This window comes from Scedosporium apiospermum, assembly GCF_000732125.1.
Source record: "Scedosporium apiospermum strain IHEM 14462 chromosome Unknown SEQ_SAPIO_0085, whole genome shotgun sequence".
Classification (NCBI taxonomy): domain Eukaryota; kingdom Fungi; phylum Ascomycota; class Sordariomycetes; order Microascales; family Microascaceae; genus Scedosporium; species Scedosporium apiospermum.
The window spans coordinates 451,515-471,034 of record NW_015971786.1 but is presented as its reverse complement, the minus strand read 5'-3'; the positions used below and the strand labels follow the sequence as shown (position 1 = coordinate 471,034).

Sequence of the window (19,520 nt, the reverse complement as noted above, 5' to 3'; positions counted from 1 at the left end):
TGGGCCGCTTCTTCCTAATGGATCACGCGTGTACGAGACGGCCGGCTTCTGGGGACTGCGTGCCCTTCAAGCGCCCAACGAGGATCGCCCTATGGAGCTTGGGTCTAGCAGCAGCAGCCAGCTGGGGATGGGAGCAGGCCCCTTGACGGCAGACGATGAGGATATTTACTCTGCCAATTAAGCTGTGCCTATGTTCATAACCTGCCATATCATCGAACCCAATAAACTTCCCCAGAATTCTATTTCTCTGTCCCCATCAGCCACCAAGAAAGAACAGCGCTCGATTACAGGTTGAGTCTTGAGCATCCTAGTATATCCGTTGGACGACTAGACAGAGCGGATGCTACAGGGCCAGATTCGCTAATCAACGAGTTAACCGTCCAGCGAGCTGACCTTCTACGGCGATTATGGCAGGCAGTTGACTCACTATATCAAGTGATTCTGGAGTATCTTCCCCGAAACCGTCAATTGCTACCGCCAAGGTGGACTTCAAAATAGACAGCCTCACCTCATCATAGAGTAGCTACGTCCCTTCCGTTTCCAACCCCACTGAATCACTCCTTCCCAGAAAAAACTTCAAAATACTACCCGTAACAGTGATATAAGAGACAAAACCTCCCGAGTTTTCACCAGACGACTTGACGAAGCATTGGCTAAGGTAGCTGTTGCTCCTCGTCGCCGGGGGCTGGGCTGGAATCCTACCCCGCCCAAGTCTCACGCAGGATCGCGGTTTACGAACGGTGCCTAGGGATCGAGTTAAAGCAAGACAAGGAAATACCCCGCCGTAACGAATATCGCCATTGTGCAAAGCGAGTGGTCCAGTGGGAGAGGTGCGACCTTTACAAGTAGGAGAGGGCAGGGCCTGTGATGAAGGAGAGGAGGGAGAGGAGGAACTAAACAATACTTCGTAAATAAGAAATTAAATTATTATTTTTGCATTGTTTTCCTTTCCTATGGTGAAAAAGAAACGACTTTATATACTCTAGAGGATAAGACCTTTTGAATTGCTTCTTTTAATGCTGTCTGATAATGAATGACTCGGGACGAACCCGCTCTACCTCCGTACTTCCTAGCGTTTTGGGGTATGTAGCGCGCTAGGCTCGAAGTGCGATAGTGGTACTTTGGACGGCGAGTTGTCCCTGGATCTGGGGTGGCGCAGGTGCGATGCAAAAGTCCCTGTCCCGCCCACGCTCCCGCTCGTGCTGTTGTGTGACTTTAAATTGAAGGCAGCAGCCGGACTTATCGGTCCTCTCTTATCATCATCATCGTCGTCAATGTCGTCACCGGGCGGGCACCCTCAAGTTTCGACATTGATTGCTCCCCCTGTGCGAATCTTCCGCTCCTCGTCTTAGCGTCAACTTGGAATAAACCTCGTTCTTTAGAAAAAAAGATCAATTGATTTCAATAGCAATGACGATCCCCGAAAAGGAGGACCTCTTGCCTTCCACGGTGGTGCATCCCGCTCCGCCAGAGCGTTTCGCTCTCAAAACCCGCCGCCGAAACATAAGAAAGTCGAGGCTCTTCAGAATCGTACTCCTCTCTTGTATCCTTCTCATTGCCTACACCCAATTCGAGCAGCTCCGCGGCCTGCGATCTTCGTCGCGCGCTTCCAAGCTATCGGTCACGCGACTCCAAGCAAACCTCGAGACGTGCAAGAAGCTCAGGCATAAACCGCAAGACCCCAGCGGCCTTGGTCGGGAGCAGAATGGCCGCTTCGTTAATGGCACGAAACCGACCCTTATCCGTAATGCGACGGTTTGGGTCGGTGAGCCCAAGGAGGGGACGAGTGAGGAGGATGCTCGTGCCGGCAAGGGTTATTCCTGGATAAGGGCGGATGTGTTCGTCGATCGCGGTTTAATCCAAAAGGTCGAGGCTGGGATCTCGCTCGATTCTTTGCCCTCGGACACGCAAGTTTATGATGCTCATGGGCGACAATTGACGAGCGGCATTATTGACATGCATAGTCATGCTGGCGTTGACTCCCTCCCCAACATCCGCGGAAATGATGATACTAATGAATTGTCCGACAATATCACGCCCTACGTCCGCTCCTGGGATGCCATCCAGCCCTTGGACCACCAGATTCAGGTCATCAAATCGGGCGGTGTCACGACGAGCTTGGTCCTCCCCGGCTCCGGAAACAACATTGGCGGCGAGGCCTTCCTGATCAAGCATGCTGTCGGTAAGCATGACGGCCGCAGTGAGCTCAGCATCAAAGATATGTTTGCCGATCCCAACCAAACCTGGCGTTATATGAAGATGGCGTGTGGCGAGAACGCCAAGCGTGTTTACGGTCGAATTGGCCGTGGGCCATTCAGTCGTATGGGCGAGTCCTGGCACTTCCGTCATGCCTTTGAACAGGCATCAAAGCTTGTGAGGGACCAGGACGACTGGTGTGATGAGGCTGAGGCCGTTGGTATTGAGAAGATCTCTCGATACCTGCCCGAAGAACTGGAGTGGGAATCTCTCGGTGCTGTTCTCCGTGGCCATGTCCATGTGAACACTCACTGCTACACGGTACCTGACCTTGAGAGCTTCGTGGACCATACCAACGAATTCAAATTTTCTGTCCGGGCCTTCCACCATGCGCATAGTACTTTCCTCATCCCAGAGGTGTGTATTTCTCTCCTTTCTCTCCTTTCTCTCCAAGCCCCTTCCCCGAGTAACGTTGACATTTCTAGGTTCTGAAACGTGCTTGGGGCCATACACCCGCTTCTGCCATATTTGCGGACAATATGTACTACAAGGCCGAGGCCTACGTCGGCTCAGAGTATGCCGGTAAGATTCTCTGGGATAACGGCCTAGATACGGTGTACGTCAGCGACAACCCCGTCCTCAACGCTCAGCATGTCGTTTTCGAGGCCGCAAAGGGTTACAAATACGGCCTGCCGTATCATGTCGCTCTCTCTAGTGTAACATCAACGCCGGCGCGCTACCTCGGTATGGGCGAGAGGTTGGGCAAGATCAAGCCGGGCTTCGACGCCGACATCGTCGTCTGGGACAGTGACCCGCTGAGCGTTGGTGCCTCCCCTGTCCAAGTTTGGATCGATGGCATCGCCCAATTCAACGACCCTGTCCAGTTGGACAAACCTGTCTCGGCCCCTATTGTGCCCGATGAGAGCCTTAGCCAGATTCCAGAGAACCCGGCCTCCCTAAAGGATGTTGTATTTACGGGCGTATCTCGCATGCTTCTCTCTTGGAGGGCATCGGCCGAGGGCTCCCTTACGGTCATTGTTAAGGACGGCAAAATCTCATGCATTGGAAGGTGTGAGTCCGAGCTACAGGCGGCCTCCGAGTCAGGAGTCAAGGTTATCAATCTGAAGAATGGATACGTGACTAACGGCTTCACTGCCTTTGGTTCGCTGATTGGTCTTAATGAAATCGATATGGAGAGTGACACGGACAATGGCGCCAGCGATGGCAGAACCTTCAGCCGTGGCATTGATGGCCTCGCCCTCGATAGCAAGAAACTCAACGTCGCTCACCGGTACGGTATCACCAAGGCCATTACAGCGCCCAAGCACTCTAGTGGTATTGCACGTCACGGAACTAGTGTTGGGTTCCGAACCGGCGCTGAACATGCCCTGGAAGATGATGCCGTCTGGTCGGAAGACGTTTCTGTGCACTACACGCTTACCTTGGACGCCAAGACTGGCGATACACCCTCTATTTCGAGTGCTGCGGGCGATCTCAGGTCGAAGCTCCTCGCGGCCATAACTTCCGCGGACAAGATTACGGATCCTTACTCGGAGAAGGCGTTCCTCAGAAAGGTCGTCAATGGCGAATTACCTCTCGTGCTATCCGCTCACAGCGCGAGTGCCATTGCGGCCATCATTCGCCTAAAGTCTGACGTTGAGACGGCAATCGCCCAGGCAAACTCGGACAGAAGCAAGCTTCGCGTCGCCATCCTCGGCGGTGCAGAATCCCACATCCTCGCCAAAGAGCTCGCACGCGCTGACATCGGGGTCGTCCTCGCTCCCCTCCTTCCTTACAGCACCTCATGGGAACAGAGGCACTCTCTCACGGGCGCGCCTCTGACGAACGGCACGGCCGTTGACGCGCTTCTGGACGCCGGCGTCGTGGTGGCCATTGGACTCTACGAGGACTGGGTCGTGCGGGATCTGGCGTTGTTTGCGGGCATTGCGTATCGTAACGGCGAGGGACGCCTGAGCGAGAGGGCGGCCTTGGATCTGATCTCGGCTAATGTTTACAAGGTGCTTGGGATTGAGGAGCCTAAGGGGACTGGGACCAGCGACTTCGCGGTCTTTGAGGGGAATCCGTTGGAGATTGGATCGAGGATTAAGGCTGTGGGAGGAGGAAGCGGGTCTGTTGATGTGATGGAGTAAACGGGTGGATCGATCAATGTGTACCAAGAGAGCAGACCGCATGCTTGGCCAACTTTGTTCATACGAAGTAGTCGCCTCTTTTCCCAACATTTGAAATCGGTATTCTGTAAAGCCAGCTTGTCCTAACAATCGACGATCATATCTATCAAGTCAACCGAGTCAATCAAGTCAACGACTGTCCGAATAGGATCGACTGGATTACTAGAATATTTGCAATCCGTTGGTAATCCTTGCTGCATGTGGTCCACATTTGTTGCTCCAAAAACGTTCGATATTCTGGACTCTAATCGTCATCGCCCTCAGGAGAATACGAGCCCTGACTAATCCAATCCTCCACATTGCCGAAACTCGGCGTTGAAGCCTCCACCTCCACCCGGCAGCAACCCACCGTTGCTCCGAGTCCATTGCTTAAACGACGGGATTCCCAGGAACAATTGAATATGCGTACTAATCTACGAAGTACGAAGTAGTTTGTTATGTATATACGATTCCGTTCTCTTATCAATTGGGCATTATAAACTAGAAACGCTCTCTTGGAGATCTGAAACAACCAGTCGAGAGCAGGATTGCGTCAGAAGGTCAGCAAAACTACATAACCTCGACCCTCACCCCACCTTCTTCTCCCCGACGCCAGAAAGAGAGTAAAATCGTACATGTCGACCTATCTTCGGAGAGGCCTCATCGGCGCGTTTGTGTGTCTTTTGATTGCCGCGATATTTCAGTACACCAGCACCAATACGAATCTGGCGCTGTTTAAGAGGGTTCCTAAAGTTTCGGTTCCTGCTGCGGCTCCCAAGGTCACGATGACACGAGCACCAGTAATTGCTCTGTCCCACGGCGGTGGTAAGCTATCACGTTTGATGCGTTTGCGCTGATGAGTTGAAAGGACGCTTTTTTTGAGTCTCTCTAACATGAAATATATAGGCCCTCTTCCCGTCCTCGGCGACCCAATGCACAAAGACATCGTCTACTCCCTCAAACACCGAGTCCCCAAGCTCCTCCGCCTCAACACCCCGGAAGCCCCCCGCGCTATCGTCCTCGTAACAGCTCACTGGACCACCTCCACCCCCATCATCAGCTCTGGCGCCAAGCACGATCTCCTCTACGACTATTATGGTTTCCCCAAGGAGAGCTACTCCCTCAGGTACGATGCGTCGGGAGCGCCCGATGTCGCGCAAAAAGTCGCCGCCGCGATGGAAAAAGAAGGGCTCGAGCCTGTCCTCGACCCCAAGCGAAAGTGGGATCATGGCGTCTTCATCCCCATGATGCTGATCAACCCCGAGGCCAACGTCCCCATCGTGCAGGTCTCCGTGCTCAAGTCCGAGGACCCGGCTCAGCATTTCGCCATGGGAAGGGCGCTCCAGAAGCTCCGCGACGAGAACATCGCCGTCGTCGGCTCCGGATTCGCGTCGTTCCATAATCTGCAAAAGATGGGTGAGCTCATGATGAGTCGCCAGCTAGGCGGTGCTCCGGCGCCCTTTAAGAAGCGGTCGGATGAGTGGAATAACGCCCTGACGGAAGCCGTGGGCAAGAACTCTACGACGGAGAGGTTGGGAGCGTTGAAGGGGTGGAGGAAGTTTCCGTATGCGGATGAGATGCATCCCAAGTATGGTGGGGAGCATTTCTTGCCTTTGCTTGTCTGTTCTGCGGCGGGCGGAGATGAGGCGACGGGGAACTATGCTGATGAGTTTATTGGCATTGATGTGTTTACATATTACTGGGGAAACAAGCTTGATTAAGACACGGTAGGAATTTGTTCGATAGATAGATATGTACTAAAATATATGATGCCCTTGTTGTTGTGGTCGTCGTTGAGAAGCGAATGTCGCCAGGTTCTTTCTGTATTCTTATAACGAGTATACCTGATTATCCAGCTCCACACAGCTTGCTCCAGGCAGACGTGGGATCAATGCAAACTTCCGAACCATGGAATCAAGCTCCGCGTCAATTGTGATTATTATGACCGAAATCCAATTTCATCATTTAAACCCCGGAATGTTCCCTCTATAGAGGCCCAAGAACATCAATTCCGTCAATGTAGCCGCCAGAATTCGCCTTCCTTCGATTCTTTCTTCGCTCTCAAGACCCGACTCGTCGCATTCGCCCTCTGAGGCTTTCACATCACGCACTGTCCAACCACCATGAGCCAGAGAATCAAGAGGCCAAGTTCACCGGATCCTGAAGCAAAAGACGAGGATGAGCGCATGTATGGAGAAGAATCCTCTGCGGGGGACGTAGATGCAGCGTATGTTCAAGCTCTCTCTTGTCCGAGTCCTGGAGGCGCACCTTGCTTACATTGTCGCAACAGCTTTCCCGATCGTCCCCACAATGTTCATAAAACGCTTCTGTTCTCGGAGCTTTTCAAGACTCTATTTAACCCATTACTTGAACTGAGAAAGAATGCCACCGGTCCGGTGCCAGGTCGGCCCAAGACCCGCTCTGGCGGCCATCTCTCCGTCCAAGAGCAGCGGCGGCATATCATCGAGCGCTTCATTACCAGGTGGCGCAATGAAGTCGGCGACGACTTTTATCCGGCCATGCGTCTCATCCTCCCAGACAAGGATCGCGACAGGACCGTCTATGGCCTGAAGGAGAGCAACATTGGTAAACTTCTCGTCAAGCTGCTCAAGATCGACCGCAACTCGGAGGACGGGTACAATCTCCTCCACTGGAAGTTGCCAGGTCAAACCATGGCTGCTAGAATGGCTGGTGACTTTCCCGGGAGATGCTACGACGTGATATCTAAGCGCCCGATGAGAACGGAAGTGGGAGACTTGACTATTGCTGATGTGAACGAGCTGCTTGATAAGTTGGCAGCCTCGTCCAGCGAAACAGAGAATCTGGCCGTATTCCAAATCTTTTACCTTCGAATGAATCCCGAGGAAATGCTCTGGCTCATCCGCATCATCCTGAAGCAAATGAAAATCGGCGCCTCAGAGAACACAATCTTCCACAACTGGCATCCCGATGCCGAAGCTCTTTTTAGCGTCTCCTCGAGCTTGCGTCAAGTCTGCTGGCAGCTGCGTGACCCGAACATTCGCCTACACAAAGAGGAAACGGGGTTGAAGCTCGGTCAGCCCTTCCAGCCGCAGCTCGCCCAGTTCCAAATGTCCACGACGTTTTCCAAGATGGTGAGTCACCTTGGCGTGACGGAAGATGACCCCGAATACTGGATTGAAGTGAAGCTCGACGGCGAGAGGATGCAGCTGCATATGATGGATGACCCGGATAAACCGGGAGGTAAATCTTTCTTCTTTTGCTCTCGAAAGGCGAAGGGTTATACCGATCTTTATGGGTCCGGTTACGACGAGCCTTCCGCCCTTACTCGCTTCTTAAAGGGAGCTTTTTCGCCCAAGGTCCGAAACTTGATCCTCGACGGAGAAATGGTTGCGTGGAATATGAAGGAAGACAAGCCGGACGCTTTTGGCAGTCTCAAGACTGCGGCGAACAAGGAAAAGAACGGCAACGTCGAAGATGATGCGAAAAAGGACCTGCGCCCTGTATTCTTCGTCTTCGATATCCTTTACTTAAATGATACGCAGCTCGGACAATACACTCTTCGGGACCGCTTCCGCGCCCTGCAGAGCGCGGTACTCGGAATGACTCGCCGTCTAGAAATCCATCCACACGTCGTAGCTACCTCTCCTGATACGATCGAGACGGAGCTACGTAATGTCATTGCAGAAGGCGGCGAAGGCCTCGTCCTCAAGAACCCAAGATCCATGTACCGGCTCAATAGCCGTAACGATGACTGGCAAAAGGTCAAACCCGATTACATGGACGAATTCGGCGAGTCGCTAGACTGTGTCATTATCGGGGGTTATTACGGCTCAGGCAGCCGCGGCGGTGGTCTATCCAGTTTCCTCTGCGGCCTCCGCGTCGGCGAAAACGAAATCGCGACGGGCGCCAACCCGGAGAAGTGCAAGAGCTTCTTCAAAGTCGGTGGCGGTTTCAAGGTGGAGGATTATGCAGAGATCCGCCATCACACGGAGGGCAAGTGGACCAAGTGGGATGCCAATAAACCGCCGATAGAGTACATCACCTTGGCTGGCGGCGAAAAGGTTGAGAAGCCCGATGTGTGGATTCGGCCCAAGGACTCCATCGTCATCTCGGTGAAGGGGGCGAGCGTTACGGAGTCGAAGTCTTTTGCTGTTGGGCAGACGCTGAGGTTCCCGCGGTTCCGGCGGCTGAGATTGGATAGGACGTGGGACTCGGCGCTAAATGAGGATGAGTTTCAAGTTCTGCGAGAGAGGGTGAAAGCAGAGCAGGAGAGTAAAGACATGAAAGTTGAGAGCCGCAAGCGCCGTCCGACAAAGAGGGCCAAGCGGGAGCTCGTGATCGCCGGGACGGATTCCGCGCCTGTCAGATTTTCCGGTCCGAGGACGAAGGTCTTTGAAGGATTGGAATTCTGCGTGCTGAGCGACGCTGTAAAGCCAACGAAGAAGACGAAGGCGCAACTAGAAGCTATCATCAAAGAAAACGGCGGAACAATCATGCAGCGCCCGACGCCCGAGACGGGTATGATAATAGTAGCAGATAAGAAGCTCGTCGGCGTGGCCAGCCTCATGAAAAAGGGAAGCGTCAACATCATTCGGCCAAAATGGGTATTGGACTGCGTTGCGCAGCCGAATGGGGGCTATTTACTTCCCTATGAGACACACGGCCATCTCTTCCACGCTACGGACGAGCTTAAACACGCTTCTGATAGGAATACGGACCAGTTCGGGGACAGCTACGCGCGAGATGTCAACGTCGACGAGCTCGCGGAAATTCTGAAAGATATGCCGAAGCTAGAGGGTCTTCACAACCCCTTCGACAAGGACCTCTTTCTACGCCAGCTCGAAGAGCACGGACACGGTCTCGAGGAGTTGAGGGGCCAAATGTTTGGCAGGTGCGTGGTCTACTTCCACGATCCCGACGCCGCTGAGGGCAAGTCGACCTTGGCCAGTTTCAGGCTTGGGAATTATGTACGATTTGGAGGTGGGAAGATTGTAGGATACTTGGGAGATCCGGAGTTGACGCATATTGTTACCGTGGGAAGGGGTGAGAAGGAAGGGGTCGGCGATGTGCGCAAGGAGATTGCCTCGAGGTCGAAGATTCCTAGGATAGTTACGAGTAAGTGGGTTGAGGAGAGTTGGAAGGAGGGCACGCTGCTTGACGAGGAGGAGTACCCTGTCGTGTAATTTTATAGATATGCATGCTCACGAAATTCATTTACCATTAAAAGAGTATTCTGAAGACCCCCGGGATGCTCTCCCTCGCCTAATTGATCGCGTCTCGGCGTAAGTTCCCATCCAAGCTTGATAGAAGGTTGAGAAAAAATGCGCATTCTTGCTATTTTCCTTTAATAATAATGATATTACGATTATCTTCCAATCGTCAGGAACAGCCTATCACCAACATCACCCAACCCCGGCTTCAACATGCCACTCCCCGTAATCTCCTCATCCACGCCAGCCAGCCAAACCTCCGTAGCCTCGGGCCACTCCTCAGCGGCCCTCTTGATACCGCCGACTGCCCCGAGAATGGAGATGACCACGACTCTCTGGGCGCCCCACTCGCGGAGGGTCTGGATGGCGGCGGCGCAGGTACCGCCGGTGGCGATGATGGGGTCGAGGATGATGGCGAGGCTGCTGGCGGCGGTGGGGGAGGGGTCTTCGGGGTCGGCGATGTGGTTGGAGAGGTTGTTGTAGTATTCGACGGGTTCGAGGGTTGTGGGTTCGCGGAAGAGGCCGAGGTGGTGGATGGGGACGGCGCGGGGGAGGATGCCTTGGATGGCTGATAACGAGTGGAGGATTAGCATGACAATTGCGAAAAGAGAAAAGGGAAACGGAGGAAAAAAACATTGTAAACATACCGTCAACCATTCCTAGGCCTGAGCGAAGAATGGGCACGAGACTCATAGTCTTGGGGAAGATATCCGTGGTGGTGTACTCGAAGCCCAAGGGCGTCTTGTCCTATTCCACCATGAAATCAGTGTTAGAGCAAGCTAAAGATAACTGATTTATTGATCTAGATAAGCCCAACTTATCGAAACCATACTTTTGATCCCGGCGTAGATACAACGGCCTTTGCCAGTGCCTCGCAGCCTAGGATTGTAGAAATCTCATGGATCAACGCCTTCACCTCCCGGGCATTCGCCGACGCCGACCGGAGCTGGCTGAGCTTGGCCTGGAGGCACGGGTGCGTAGAGACATGGACATTGGAGGGGAGATCGGCGGCAGTCATTATGAAGATAAGTATAGGAATAGGTGCGAAAAGGTAAAAAGAAGGAGGAAATAGGGTTTTATTTAGAATTCGAGAGCTTGCATTCGAGATTTGGGGTATAGATGGGAATGCAACACCGTCGGGCCTCAACAAGCAGTGTCGGTGTAAGGATATTGGGGAGCAGGGGAGGTCTGCTCGGTGGGCGACAGGCCGGTCAAGATGGTGAGGTGTGGATGGACGTGAGCAGCTGAGCAGCAACTGACACTTGGATTGATGGCTTTGGCGGGGTTGCTCTTATTTTGGCGGGGCTTTAGAGCTGCTGCGGGCGGGTCCGAGCGATAAGATAAGCGAAGCTCAGCAAAAGGGGAAGGAGCTTAGAGTGAAAGAGACTTCTTGGCAAAACCGGGCCGGTCGGCTTTAACGACGGATCATCCCTGTCTTACAGCACAACTCCATTCTAGTTCACGACGACGATTGATTGCGCGTAACGCTGTTATGAAGAAACGATGAGGTGATTGATGGAAAGCTTCCAGCTTAATCGCTCTCAGCCTATGCACGCCGTGGAATCTTGCGAACAGATACCAGACCAGCTGCAGAATGGATCCGGCTGCTGTACCCTCAGGGACGCGGCCGCCACCATCACAAGGACAAGATGAATCATCATCATCATCAACTGGCATAGACCGGCCACTTACTCTCGAGATGCCGAACCGGGCTTATCTGATGGGGCCCGAGCCGCAACAGGGCTCGGACGCCACGGACACCACAGACACCGCCGACGTCGCGGAACAGAGCGATTATGACCTGCCGGAGGAGTATGTCAACCTCAACGAGCTGGCGGCTCCGTCGCCCGTGCACGAGGAGGCATTTCACGACCTCTATCATATTGCAGATCTCGAGGGCGCTCGCGGAGCCGAGCCCGTACCGCTTCAACCAAAGGAAATTGCCCGACTCCCAAGCCATCCTGAGGAGGAGTTGAGGAGGCAAAGGCGAGAGAGAGTGGCGCGCGTCGCTACGGAGCTTTACACGCATAGCTACCTCGTCATATTTTCCCTTCTTGGTACGCTGGCGAGACTGGGGCTCCAGGCTCTCACGCACTATCCAGGAGCACCGGTTACGTTTAGCGTTGTATGGGCCAACTTTGCAGGAAGCCTTGTTATTGGGTTCTTGACGGAGGACCGGATGCTTTTCCGACACGGAAAGAAAGGTACTCGGAGCCGTTCTGGTTCGGTTGTATCAAGGGTGGCCACGAACCGGACGTCGTCATCCCGCGCACCGCCTGTGAAAGGAAGGAACCTGGAGATCAAGAAGACGATACCGCTCTACATTGGTCTCGCAACGGGGTTTTGCGGCTCATTCACATCTTTCTCGTCCTTTATACGTGATGCTTTTCTAGCCCTGTCAAACGACTTGAAACCTACGGATATCGCGACCCCGATGTCAAGGAACGGTGGCTATTCATTCATGGCGTTCGTTTCGGTCATCATCACGAGCATTTCACTGTCGCTCGCCGGTCTTTTCCTCGGCGTGCATCTCGCCGCAGCACTTGACTCGTTCACGCCCTCGTTGCCCTACCGATTTATCCGCCACTTTTTGGACAGGATATCCGTCCCTCTGGCTGTGGTGATGTGGCTGGCAGCCATTTTCCTCGCGATTTTCCCGCCTAATGATCGCTGGAGAGGTCAGGCGTTATTTTCCCTGGTGTTTTCTCCGCCGGGGTGCCTGGCACGATTCTACCTATCCATATTTTTCAACACGAAAATCAAATCCTTCCCGCTAGGGACCTTCTTGGCTAATGTTTTGGGTGCGGTCATCCTCGGGATGACTTGGGACTTGTCCCACAGCTCCATTGCAGGCGTTGTGGGATGCCAGGTCCTACAGGGCATAGAGGATGGCTTCTGCGGCTGTCTGACGACCGTGTCTACGTGGGTGTTGGAGCTTGCTACACTTAGACGGGCACATGCGTACAAGTATTGTGCCGTGAGTGTTTCGGTGTCTGTTCTCATCATGATTGCTATCATGGGAGGCCTGCGATGGTCGGAGGGGTTCGCCCCTACTGTTTGCTAGAGGGGCACTTGATATTTTGCTGTAACTATAGAGGCGGCTTATCTGCTCTTGGCAGGAGTTCAGGCGGTTCGATTCTTAAAATTTTGCATGTCTAATTTTCGCATCTTCATTGGCCGTACCCTGTTTCTTTGAGGCTTTAGAGTTCCATCAATCTGTTTGCCGTGCTGCTTGCCGGCTCTGAGCCACCGCCGAGTGGAGTCGCATACACAAGGACAACTCTTGCGATAATTACCTCCACGGGACTCTCGATCGAGGAGACTCGCAAAGTCATGAACAGCGACAGCCACAGTGACGCCATCGATTTACATGGGCATTACCCTCTCCAGAGGCAATCGCACACAAGAAGAAAAAGATTATCCTCGAATTTACGTCATCATCTCAAGGAGTTTAAAGAGCACCGGTCTGAAGTTATTTTCAAGTCAATCCCCCGGAAAGTCCTTATCCAGCGCTCTATCTTGTGGGGTTCCGATGAACTCAGTTGGTCCTGTCCATTGTCTAGGCTCTGGGAGTGGTGGTGTGATTGACAGGTGCCCGAGACGCTGCTCCCGACGTGAAGTCAATCTTCAGAATTCGAACAATCGGCCCTGGGCGACGTAGAGTTCATTCGCATCTCTCCATTATTGCATCTCCAAAGCTCGAACGAGTTTCCCGCCGAGATACAGGAGAGTAAAATGGCAGGTTCTAGGCACGAAAGCCGGATTTCTCTTGACTAGAAGAAGCTATCTGACCTATGTAAAGAGAGGCTCATCAAGATCAAACCATCGGTGGATTGCTGGATTTCTGGACCGGTTGGTGTTTAATGAAAGTGAGGGGATAGGGATATAGCGAGACACTAGAGCTACCAGCGATTGCTAGACATCGAGCTGTCAAAACGGGCTCCGGTAGTCAAATTGCAGCGCAATTGTGCTTGATCCACATAGATTAACGTCTCGACTTCATCCAATATCGTCATTTTCGAGCCCGCAACTTTCCCCTATTTGCTCCTCCCTACCAAACCTCTCAAAACCCTTGGCTTATAATTACTGTGTAATTATGGTCTTTCTCAGCTTGGAAGTTCAACGTAAAGTGTCCAAGCTTAGTCACACTGGGTATCTCAAGGGAAGCCCACTTCTCAAGTTCAATTGATATTGATGTTCGGCGCGCTTCTATGCCATGGATGCCCCCCATCCTCCTTTCCTACATACGCTTTCCATCTTTTAGGTGGCGCGTACACTCCGAGAAGGAACGGGACCGATGTTCCTGCCCCAATGTTCCCATCGGATAGCTCTCAACTATCAATCTCTCAAGTAACTTTCCGGTGGAGGGAGGGTCAGATGCTTCAATACTTACAGCCATTCTGTTGTCTCTAGGCCATAGTTCCAAGCATTTTGGTGATGGGACAGGCTTCAATGCCTTTGCCGTATTTCCCATGCTGGGGCCCTTGTGGCGTTAGGGCATCGCCAGACCCGCACACGCCTTCACGAAGGACACCATTTAACCGCTCGCGAGGCCGATTCTCCATCCTATGGAGATGTCAACATTGCGTAACTCCCCTGCTGCTTGACCACATCAGGAAACCAGATCCATATCGTCGTGAACGTCGCCTCTACTTGACACTCGGTGCAATCAGCGGTCAATCGATCATTGTCCGGGCACATGTAGCGGGTACACCCTGGTCACCCAGTGTATCGATGGTCTTACGCAGAGTCGCAACCAGGTTATGGCGCCGCTAATGAACTGTATTCCCGGTTTGCTTCGGTGCCTCGAGCAGTAACGGAGACCGCCACGGTGATCTTTCACTGCTAAGCGAAGTGGCGGAAGCAAAGACTGCTCGATTAGTCAAAGGTACAAACATGTCGCCATGGAGCTACATCTCCATGACGTAACAACTCGACGCAACAACTCGACGCAACAATTTCCGAAGCCATCTCGGGTCGTGACCTGAGCTATTGAGCTTTCTTCAGCTCTCTTCTTCCCTCTTCGATCGAGGAGACGGTGCGATGGTGTCATTACTACATCCTCCCAACTACAGCTTGTCTGATTGTCCAATCGAATTCTGGATGTCAAGTGTGTGACGTCTTAATCATGTCCTCCCCGCGAACCCAGCTCATGAGTATAAACCAGGCGCCCTCTTCCATCCCTTCGTGATCCGAGTTTATCTTCTTCTCCCCTTTCTTTTCACAAGGTTATAATCTGACATTTAACGACTATCTGGTTACGTAGTTTGGTGAAACTATCTCCTACCTCTACTTGATACCCAGGAGACTCCACCTAATATCAAACCACCTCCGTCAACGATACCTTCAACATATTTCCTTCTTTTTCTTTCACTTTAGTGTCATCTTGCTAGCAAATCTTTTTCAAGTTGTTGTAATACCCGCTACAGATACTAGAAACAATGGCTGCACTAGTGGGAACGTCAGTGAATAGACCGACGAACATCAAGCGCCGGGATGACAACATCGAGTCCAAGCTCCAGCTCTACGGCATCTACAGCGCCTTCAAGGCCGGAAAGGTTCCTTCGGTAAGTTGGCAAGTAATGCGCCTCGAGGACAGCTCCTATGAAACTAACACCTATATAATCAAGAACGAACAAGTCGATGTTGCCTTGAACAGCTTCCTCGAGTCCAAGGCTCTCAAGTCTCCTTCTGGCAGGCTTTCCGCAGAAGGACAGTCTCTGGTTGCTGATACTCGCGAGGTCGTCAGACTCGCCAAGTATCTCTTCCTTTCCAAGAATGAGGGCAATATTCTCCAGGACTTCATCTGGGAGTCCGAGCAGTTCAGGCCCACGGGCATAGAGGGCCCGCACGCCCCAGTCGATAAAGCAACCGCCAAGAAACACGGGGATCAGGCCGTTCAGGGCTTGCGAAATCTCGGCACCCTCATCATCACTAATGGCCAGTTCCGCAAGCTGCGTACGTAATTTCATTTCCTTTTCCCCTCTCCGCATTTGCGGGTCATCAACCGAGCTTCTGAGGTAAGGCAGGCTAACGGTATAATATAGTCAAGGACTTCACCGTCCTCTTCCGAGACATGGCTGGCGATGCGGCCACCAACGTTGCCGGCCTTGTCCGACCAACTGAGGAAGAGCTCAGCCAGATTGATAAACCTGCTGAAGACAACACCTGGTATGAGAAGCCCGAATTCTCCAAGGGGAAATTCTCCAGGGAGAGTATGAGGGAGAGACTCAAAGGTGTCTACCGTGGAAAGCCTAAGGAAGACGTTCAAGGAGCCGCCAAACCCTCCGACAAAACCAAGGGTGGGCCCCGCCTTTCTACCCGAGATAAGTTGAAGCAGAAGTACGAGGAGAGGGTCAGCGAGAAGGATCGCGAGAAGTTCAGGCAGCGCAATGAGGACTACCGCCGTCGCCTCCGGGCGTACTACCACGAGAAGATGCCCGAGGAGCGCAAGAAGCAGACTATTTGGCGACTTAAGAAGATGATCCTAGAGTGCCAGCATCATCCCGACTACTCTCGTTCTGTCGAGACTCTCCTGGATCTCGCCGAGGAATACGGCCGTTACGGCCGCTCCATGTCGGAGGGCGGAACCGGTACACTTCAGCAGACCCGGTCGCGACTCCAGAAGGCACAGGACGACCTCAAGACCATCATTGAGCGATTTGCCAACGGCACCTCCACCGATCCTCTGTGGGATTCTGTTGATAGTCTCTTCGAGGCCTCTCGCCATGACGAGGAGCTTCGAGGCTGGTTCAAGAACATGGACAGCTACATCCGACGCTGCCTCTTGGAGGAGGGCTATATTGTCGAGGACGCTTCCAATCGCGACTGGGACGAGCTCTATGAACGGGGTCGCTATCTCTTCCGTGACAAGTACCGCACCAACACCGATCGCATCATCGACGAGACCCGGTTCGTCTCGGAGCAGTTTGACAAGGACCCTCAGAACAAAGAATTTGGCCTCGCCGTTCAGCGTCTTTTCCAGCATCTCGGCAACGATGAGACCGGAAAACTGGTGTTCAAGCCCCATCTCGTCAAGGACCTAACCGGCGTCATCATCCCTGCCGCCATCGAGTCTATCGAATACGTCCCCATCCCCCGAATCGAGTACTCGGATCCCATGATTGACGCCGTCGTCGAAAACCTCATCGTCGAGGCGGACAACATCTTCCCCAACCTCGTCGAAGTCAAGAGCAGTCACTACTTCAAGATGGGCCGAAAGAAGATTCCCAACGACCAGCACCAGGTATTTGACGTCCGCGTCGGCGGTATCCAGATGGATCTCCGTGACGTCAACTATTACATCCACAAGAAGCAGGGATTCCCCGCGATCCAGGATACCGGCATCGTCAATGTGTTCCTCGGCGGCAGTGGTCTTACTTCGGAGATCCGGGTTTCCACTGCCGAAAGGCATGACATGCAGAGGTTCTTCAAGGTCGAAAAAGTTGACGTCGACATCAGAAATCTGAAGATTAAGCTTGTCAAGTCCAAGTTCAAGGTGGTCTTTGCACTTCTCCAACCTATCCTCGTCAGGGTCATGCGACCCGTCATCCAGAAGATTGTCGAAAAGCATATCAAGGAGCAATTCAACAAGTGGGACGCTATCCTGTACGACATCCAGCAGGACGCTAGGCACACTCTCGAAGATGAGCGCGCCCGCGCCGCGACCGAGGCAGGCTTTAAGAGGTCTACCATATACAACCGCTACTACAGCTCTGCTAAAAAATACAGGGAGCACCGGAAGGAGGAGGCTCGTCTGAGGGCGAGGGAGCGCGAGCCTATCCCCAGGAAGGTTAACATTGCCTATACGATGCACGACAGCATCTTCCCCGACGTCAAACTCCCGGGCGCTACTAGCGAGCGAGCCACCAAGTACAAGGACATGTCTATGGAGGGCGAAGCCTGGGAGAGTCCTGTCTTCTCGATTGGCCATGCCAGCCACAGCAGGGACATTCCCCGCGCTCCGAAGATCGACAAGAAGCTGGGACAGAGGAAGACATTTGAAGAGTCTAGGAGGAAGGAGAGGCAGAGGGCGAGCCAGGCCAAGATGGAGGCTCAGCAGCAGGCCCAAGCCCAGAAGACTGGAAACGTCGTCTACAGCCAGCAGCAGGGTACCGGCGCCGGCGACACCTACGTCCAGCAAGGTCAGGGTAACATCGGCCAACAGCAGGGCACCGGAACCACATCCACCACGTACACCAACGAAACTGGCATCGACGGCGGCGGCTACCAGAAACCGGTGGGCACTGCTCCCATCGGCAGCAGCAGCACCTACTCCGGACCCACGGTCGGAAGCGGCGGCGGCGGCGGCGGCGTTGCAGGCGCAGGCACAGGCGCAGGCACGGGTCACACCGGCAATGGTGGCGGTGTTACTGGCGGCATTGGATACGTGCAGCAGAAGCAGGGCGGTGAGTTTGCCACCACAACTGGTCTAAAGACCGAACCCGACCCCACCGGCAAGCAGGGGCAGCAGGGAAGCCTCGGAGCCAGCCAGTTTGAGAACGGAAACCCCGCGGCTGTCCGCCAAACGGCCGAGTTCCCCGGCACGGGCGGGACTACCGCTCCCCTTGTCAATCCCGAGACTAGCCGCATTTCCTAAAAAAGAAAAAACTTTAATTGATGGTATTAACATAGTCTAATGTCTATTCATGGAGGTCCAGAATAAGAAGGGGAAAAAAAAGTATCAAATTTGATTCGAGGAAAAGGAACATGAAAAATGGGGGCAACGAAGGAGAAAATAATATGAAAAGAGAACCTCAAGATATAAGGGAGGGAAGTACTTAATAGTCCTTTCAGTATGTTAATGCTTTTAGACGTACTTTGAATGCAGGATACCTGAGTTATACCATTTAAATGTTCCCTTCTTACTTCGAGATGTTCCATTAAGTCTCCCTTTTCAGAAACCCCTACTTAAGAGTCCAGCTGTCTTCATCAGCCTTTCGCAAGGCCATGTTCTCTAGTCGTACTTCCGTAATTGTCCTCGGAAATCAATTTGATTTCGAAGGGCGCATACTGAGTAGGACGGTTCTCAGATATAAGACTTCGAGGTTCAACGTCGTCAGTAGCTCGCGATAGAGCGAGATATCCAGGTTCGAAGCCCCGTCGTGGAATGCTTGGATATCGCTGCGGCTCTCGATAATCCCCATGATCTAGGCATACACAAGATATTCCTGTGCATTAGCCCGAGGTCGCGTCCCACTCGGTCCCGGTTCCGGTAAAGTCACGCATGAGCTCCAGAGTCGAACAGTTTTATGTGACACAGGGACTGAAGTTGCACAGGAGTCCGATTTAATGCTTCGGGCATTGCGACGCATGGGCAGGAAGCTTAGACCAATGAACGAACTAGATTCAACCAACACAGGGTTACATCTCTCGAGATTCCCACCTCGTACAATCCACTCTCGTGCATCCCGAGATTAGATGACCCATCTGAGATACGGAGGGCATCTTTTGCGATCATGACTGGCGCGACATGGCGCGACATGGCATGTTATGAGAAGAGCGAGTGCTAGAGGTTGCACGCAATGTGTTGAAGGGAGCCCTATCTAGGAGACGAAGGTTCCCGTTACCCACGACTTCCTAGACACCAAGCTCCGTGGTGTGACGAACGACAAAAGTTTGAACTAGAAGTTGGGTAGATGCCGTCTTGCTTGGCAAGCAGGGTAGATTGAAATTACTTTCTCCACCATCCAGTCCCACTCAGAAACACGCTAGAAAGAAGCAGTGATCGAAACGACCCTACAAGGGGCGGGAGAGGGTCTGGTCACTCTTGTGCTTCGCGACCCAAGTTTGAAGCCTCTTCCAAACACCACCCATCACCACCTCACGATACCAAAGAGCCTCCTCTCCTTTCCACCACCCCCCATCTCAACCAACACCTTCATTTCCATTAGGTCTTTCTCTTTTCGTTTTTCTTTTCTTCTTCTTTCCGGAGACCTGCGTAACTTCTCACTTCTCTCTCCAA

General features: G+C 53.0%; 4 protein-coding genes and 1 pseudogene across 4 annotated transcripts; 4 read left to right on the top strand and 1 right to left on the bottom strand.

The window, feature by feature from the left end:
* Nucleotides 1-1,410: 1,410 nt before the first annotated feature.
* SAPIO_CDS2149 (uncharacterized protein) lies at nt 1,411-6,085 on the top strand (the record flags this gene model as incomplete). Its single annotated transcript, XM_016785258.1, has 4 exons — nt 1,411-2,613; nt 2,682-4,324; nt 4,981-5,189; nt 5,271-6,085. 4 exons carry the CDS (start codon nt 1,411-1,413, stop codon nt 6,083-6,085), a joined length of 3,870 nt encoding a protein of 1,289 aa, XP_016645136.1.
* A 402-nt stretch (nt 6,086-6,487) lies between these two features.
* SAPIO_CDS2148 (DNA ligase 4) lies at nt 6,488-9,529 on the top strand (the record flags this gene model as incomplete). Its single annotated transcript, XM_016785257.1, has 2 exons — nt 6,488-6,591; nt 6,655-9,529. The coding sequence occupies 2 exons, from the start codon at nt 6,488-6,490 to the stop codon at nt 9,527-9,529; spliced, it is 2,979 nt and encodes a 992-aa protein (XP_016645135.1).
* A 182-nt stretch (nt 9,530-9,711) lies between these two features.
* SAPIO_CDS2147 (uncharacterized protein) lies at nt 9,712-10,574 on the bottom strand (the record flags this gene model as incomplete). The annotated part of the gene is made up of 3 exons (XM_016785256.1): nt 9,712-10,124; nt 10,204-10,303; nt 10,389-10,574. 3 exons carry the CDS (start codon nt 10,572-10,574, stop codon nt 9,712-9,714), a joined length of 699 nt encoding a protein of 232 aa, XP_016645134.1.
* Nucleotides 10,575-11,150: 576 nt separating this feature from the next.
* Nucleotides 11,151-12,620, top strand: SAPIO_CDS2146 (annotated as a pseudogene; the record flags this gene model as incomplete).
* Nucleotides 12,621-14,997: 2,377 nt separating this feature from the next.
* On the top strand, nt 14,998-18,155 carry SAPIO_CDS2145 (uncharacterized protein; the record flags this gene model as incomplete). Its single annotated transcript, XM_016785255.1, has 3 exons — nt 14,998-15,123; nt 15,187-15,514; nt 15,604-18,155. 3 exons carry the CDS (start codon nt 14,998-15,000, stop codon nt 18,153-18,155), a joined length of 3,006 nt encoding a protein of 1,001 aa, XP_016645133.1.
* Nucleotides 18,156-19,520: the final 1,365 nt, after the last annotated feature.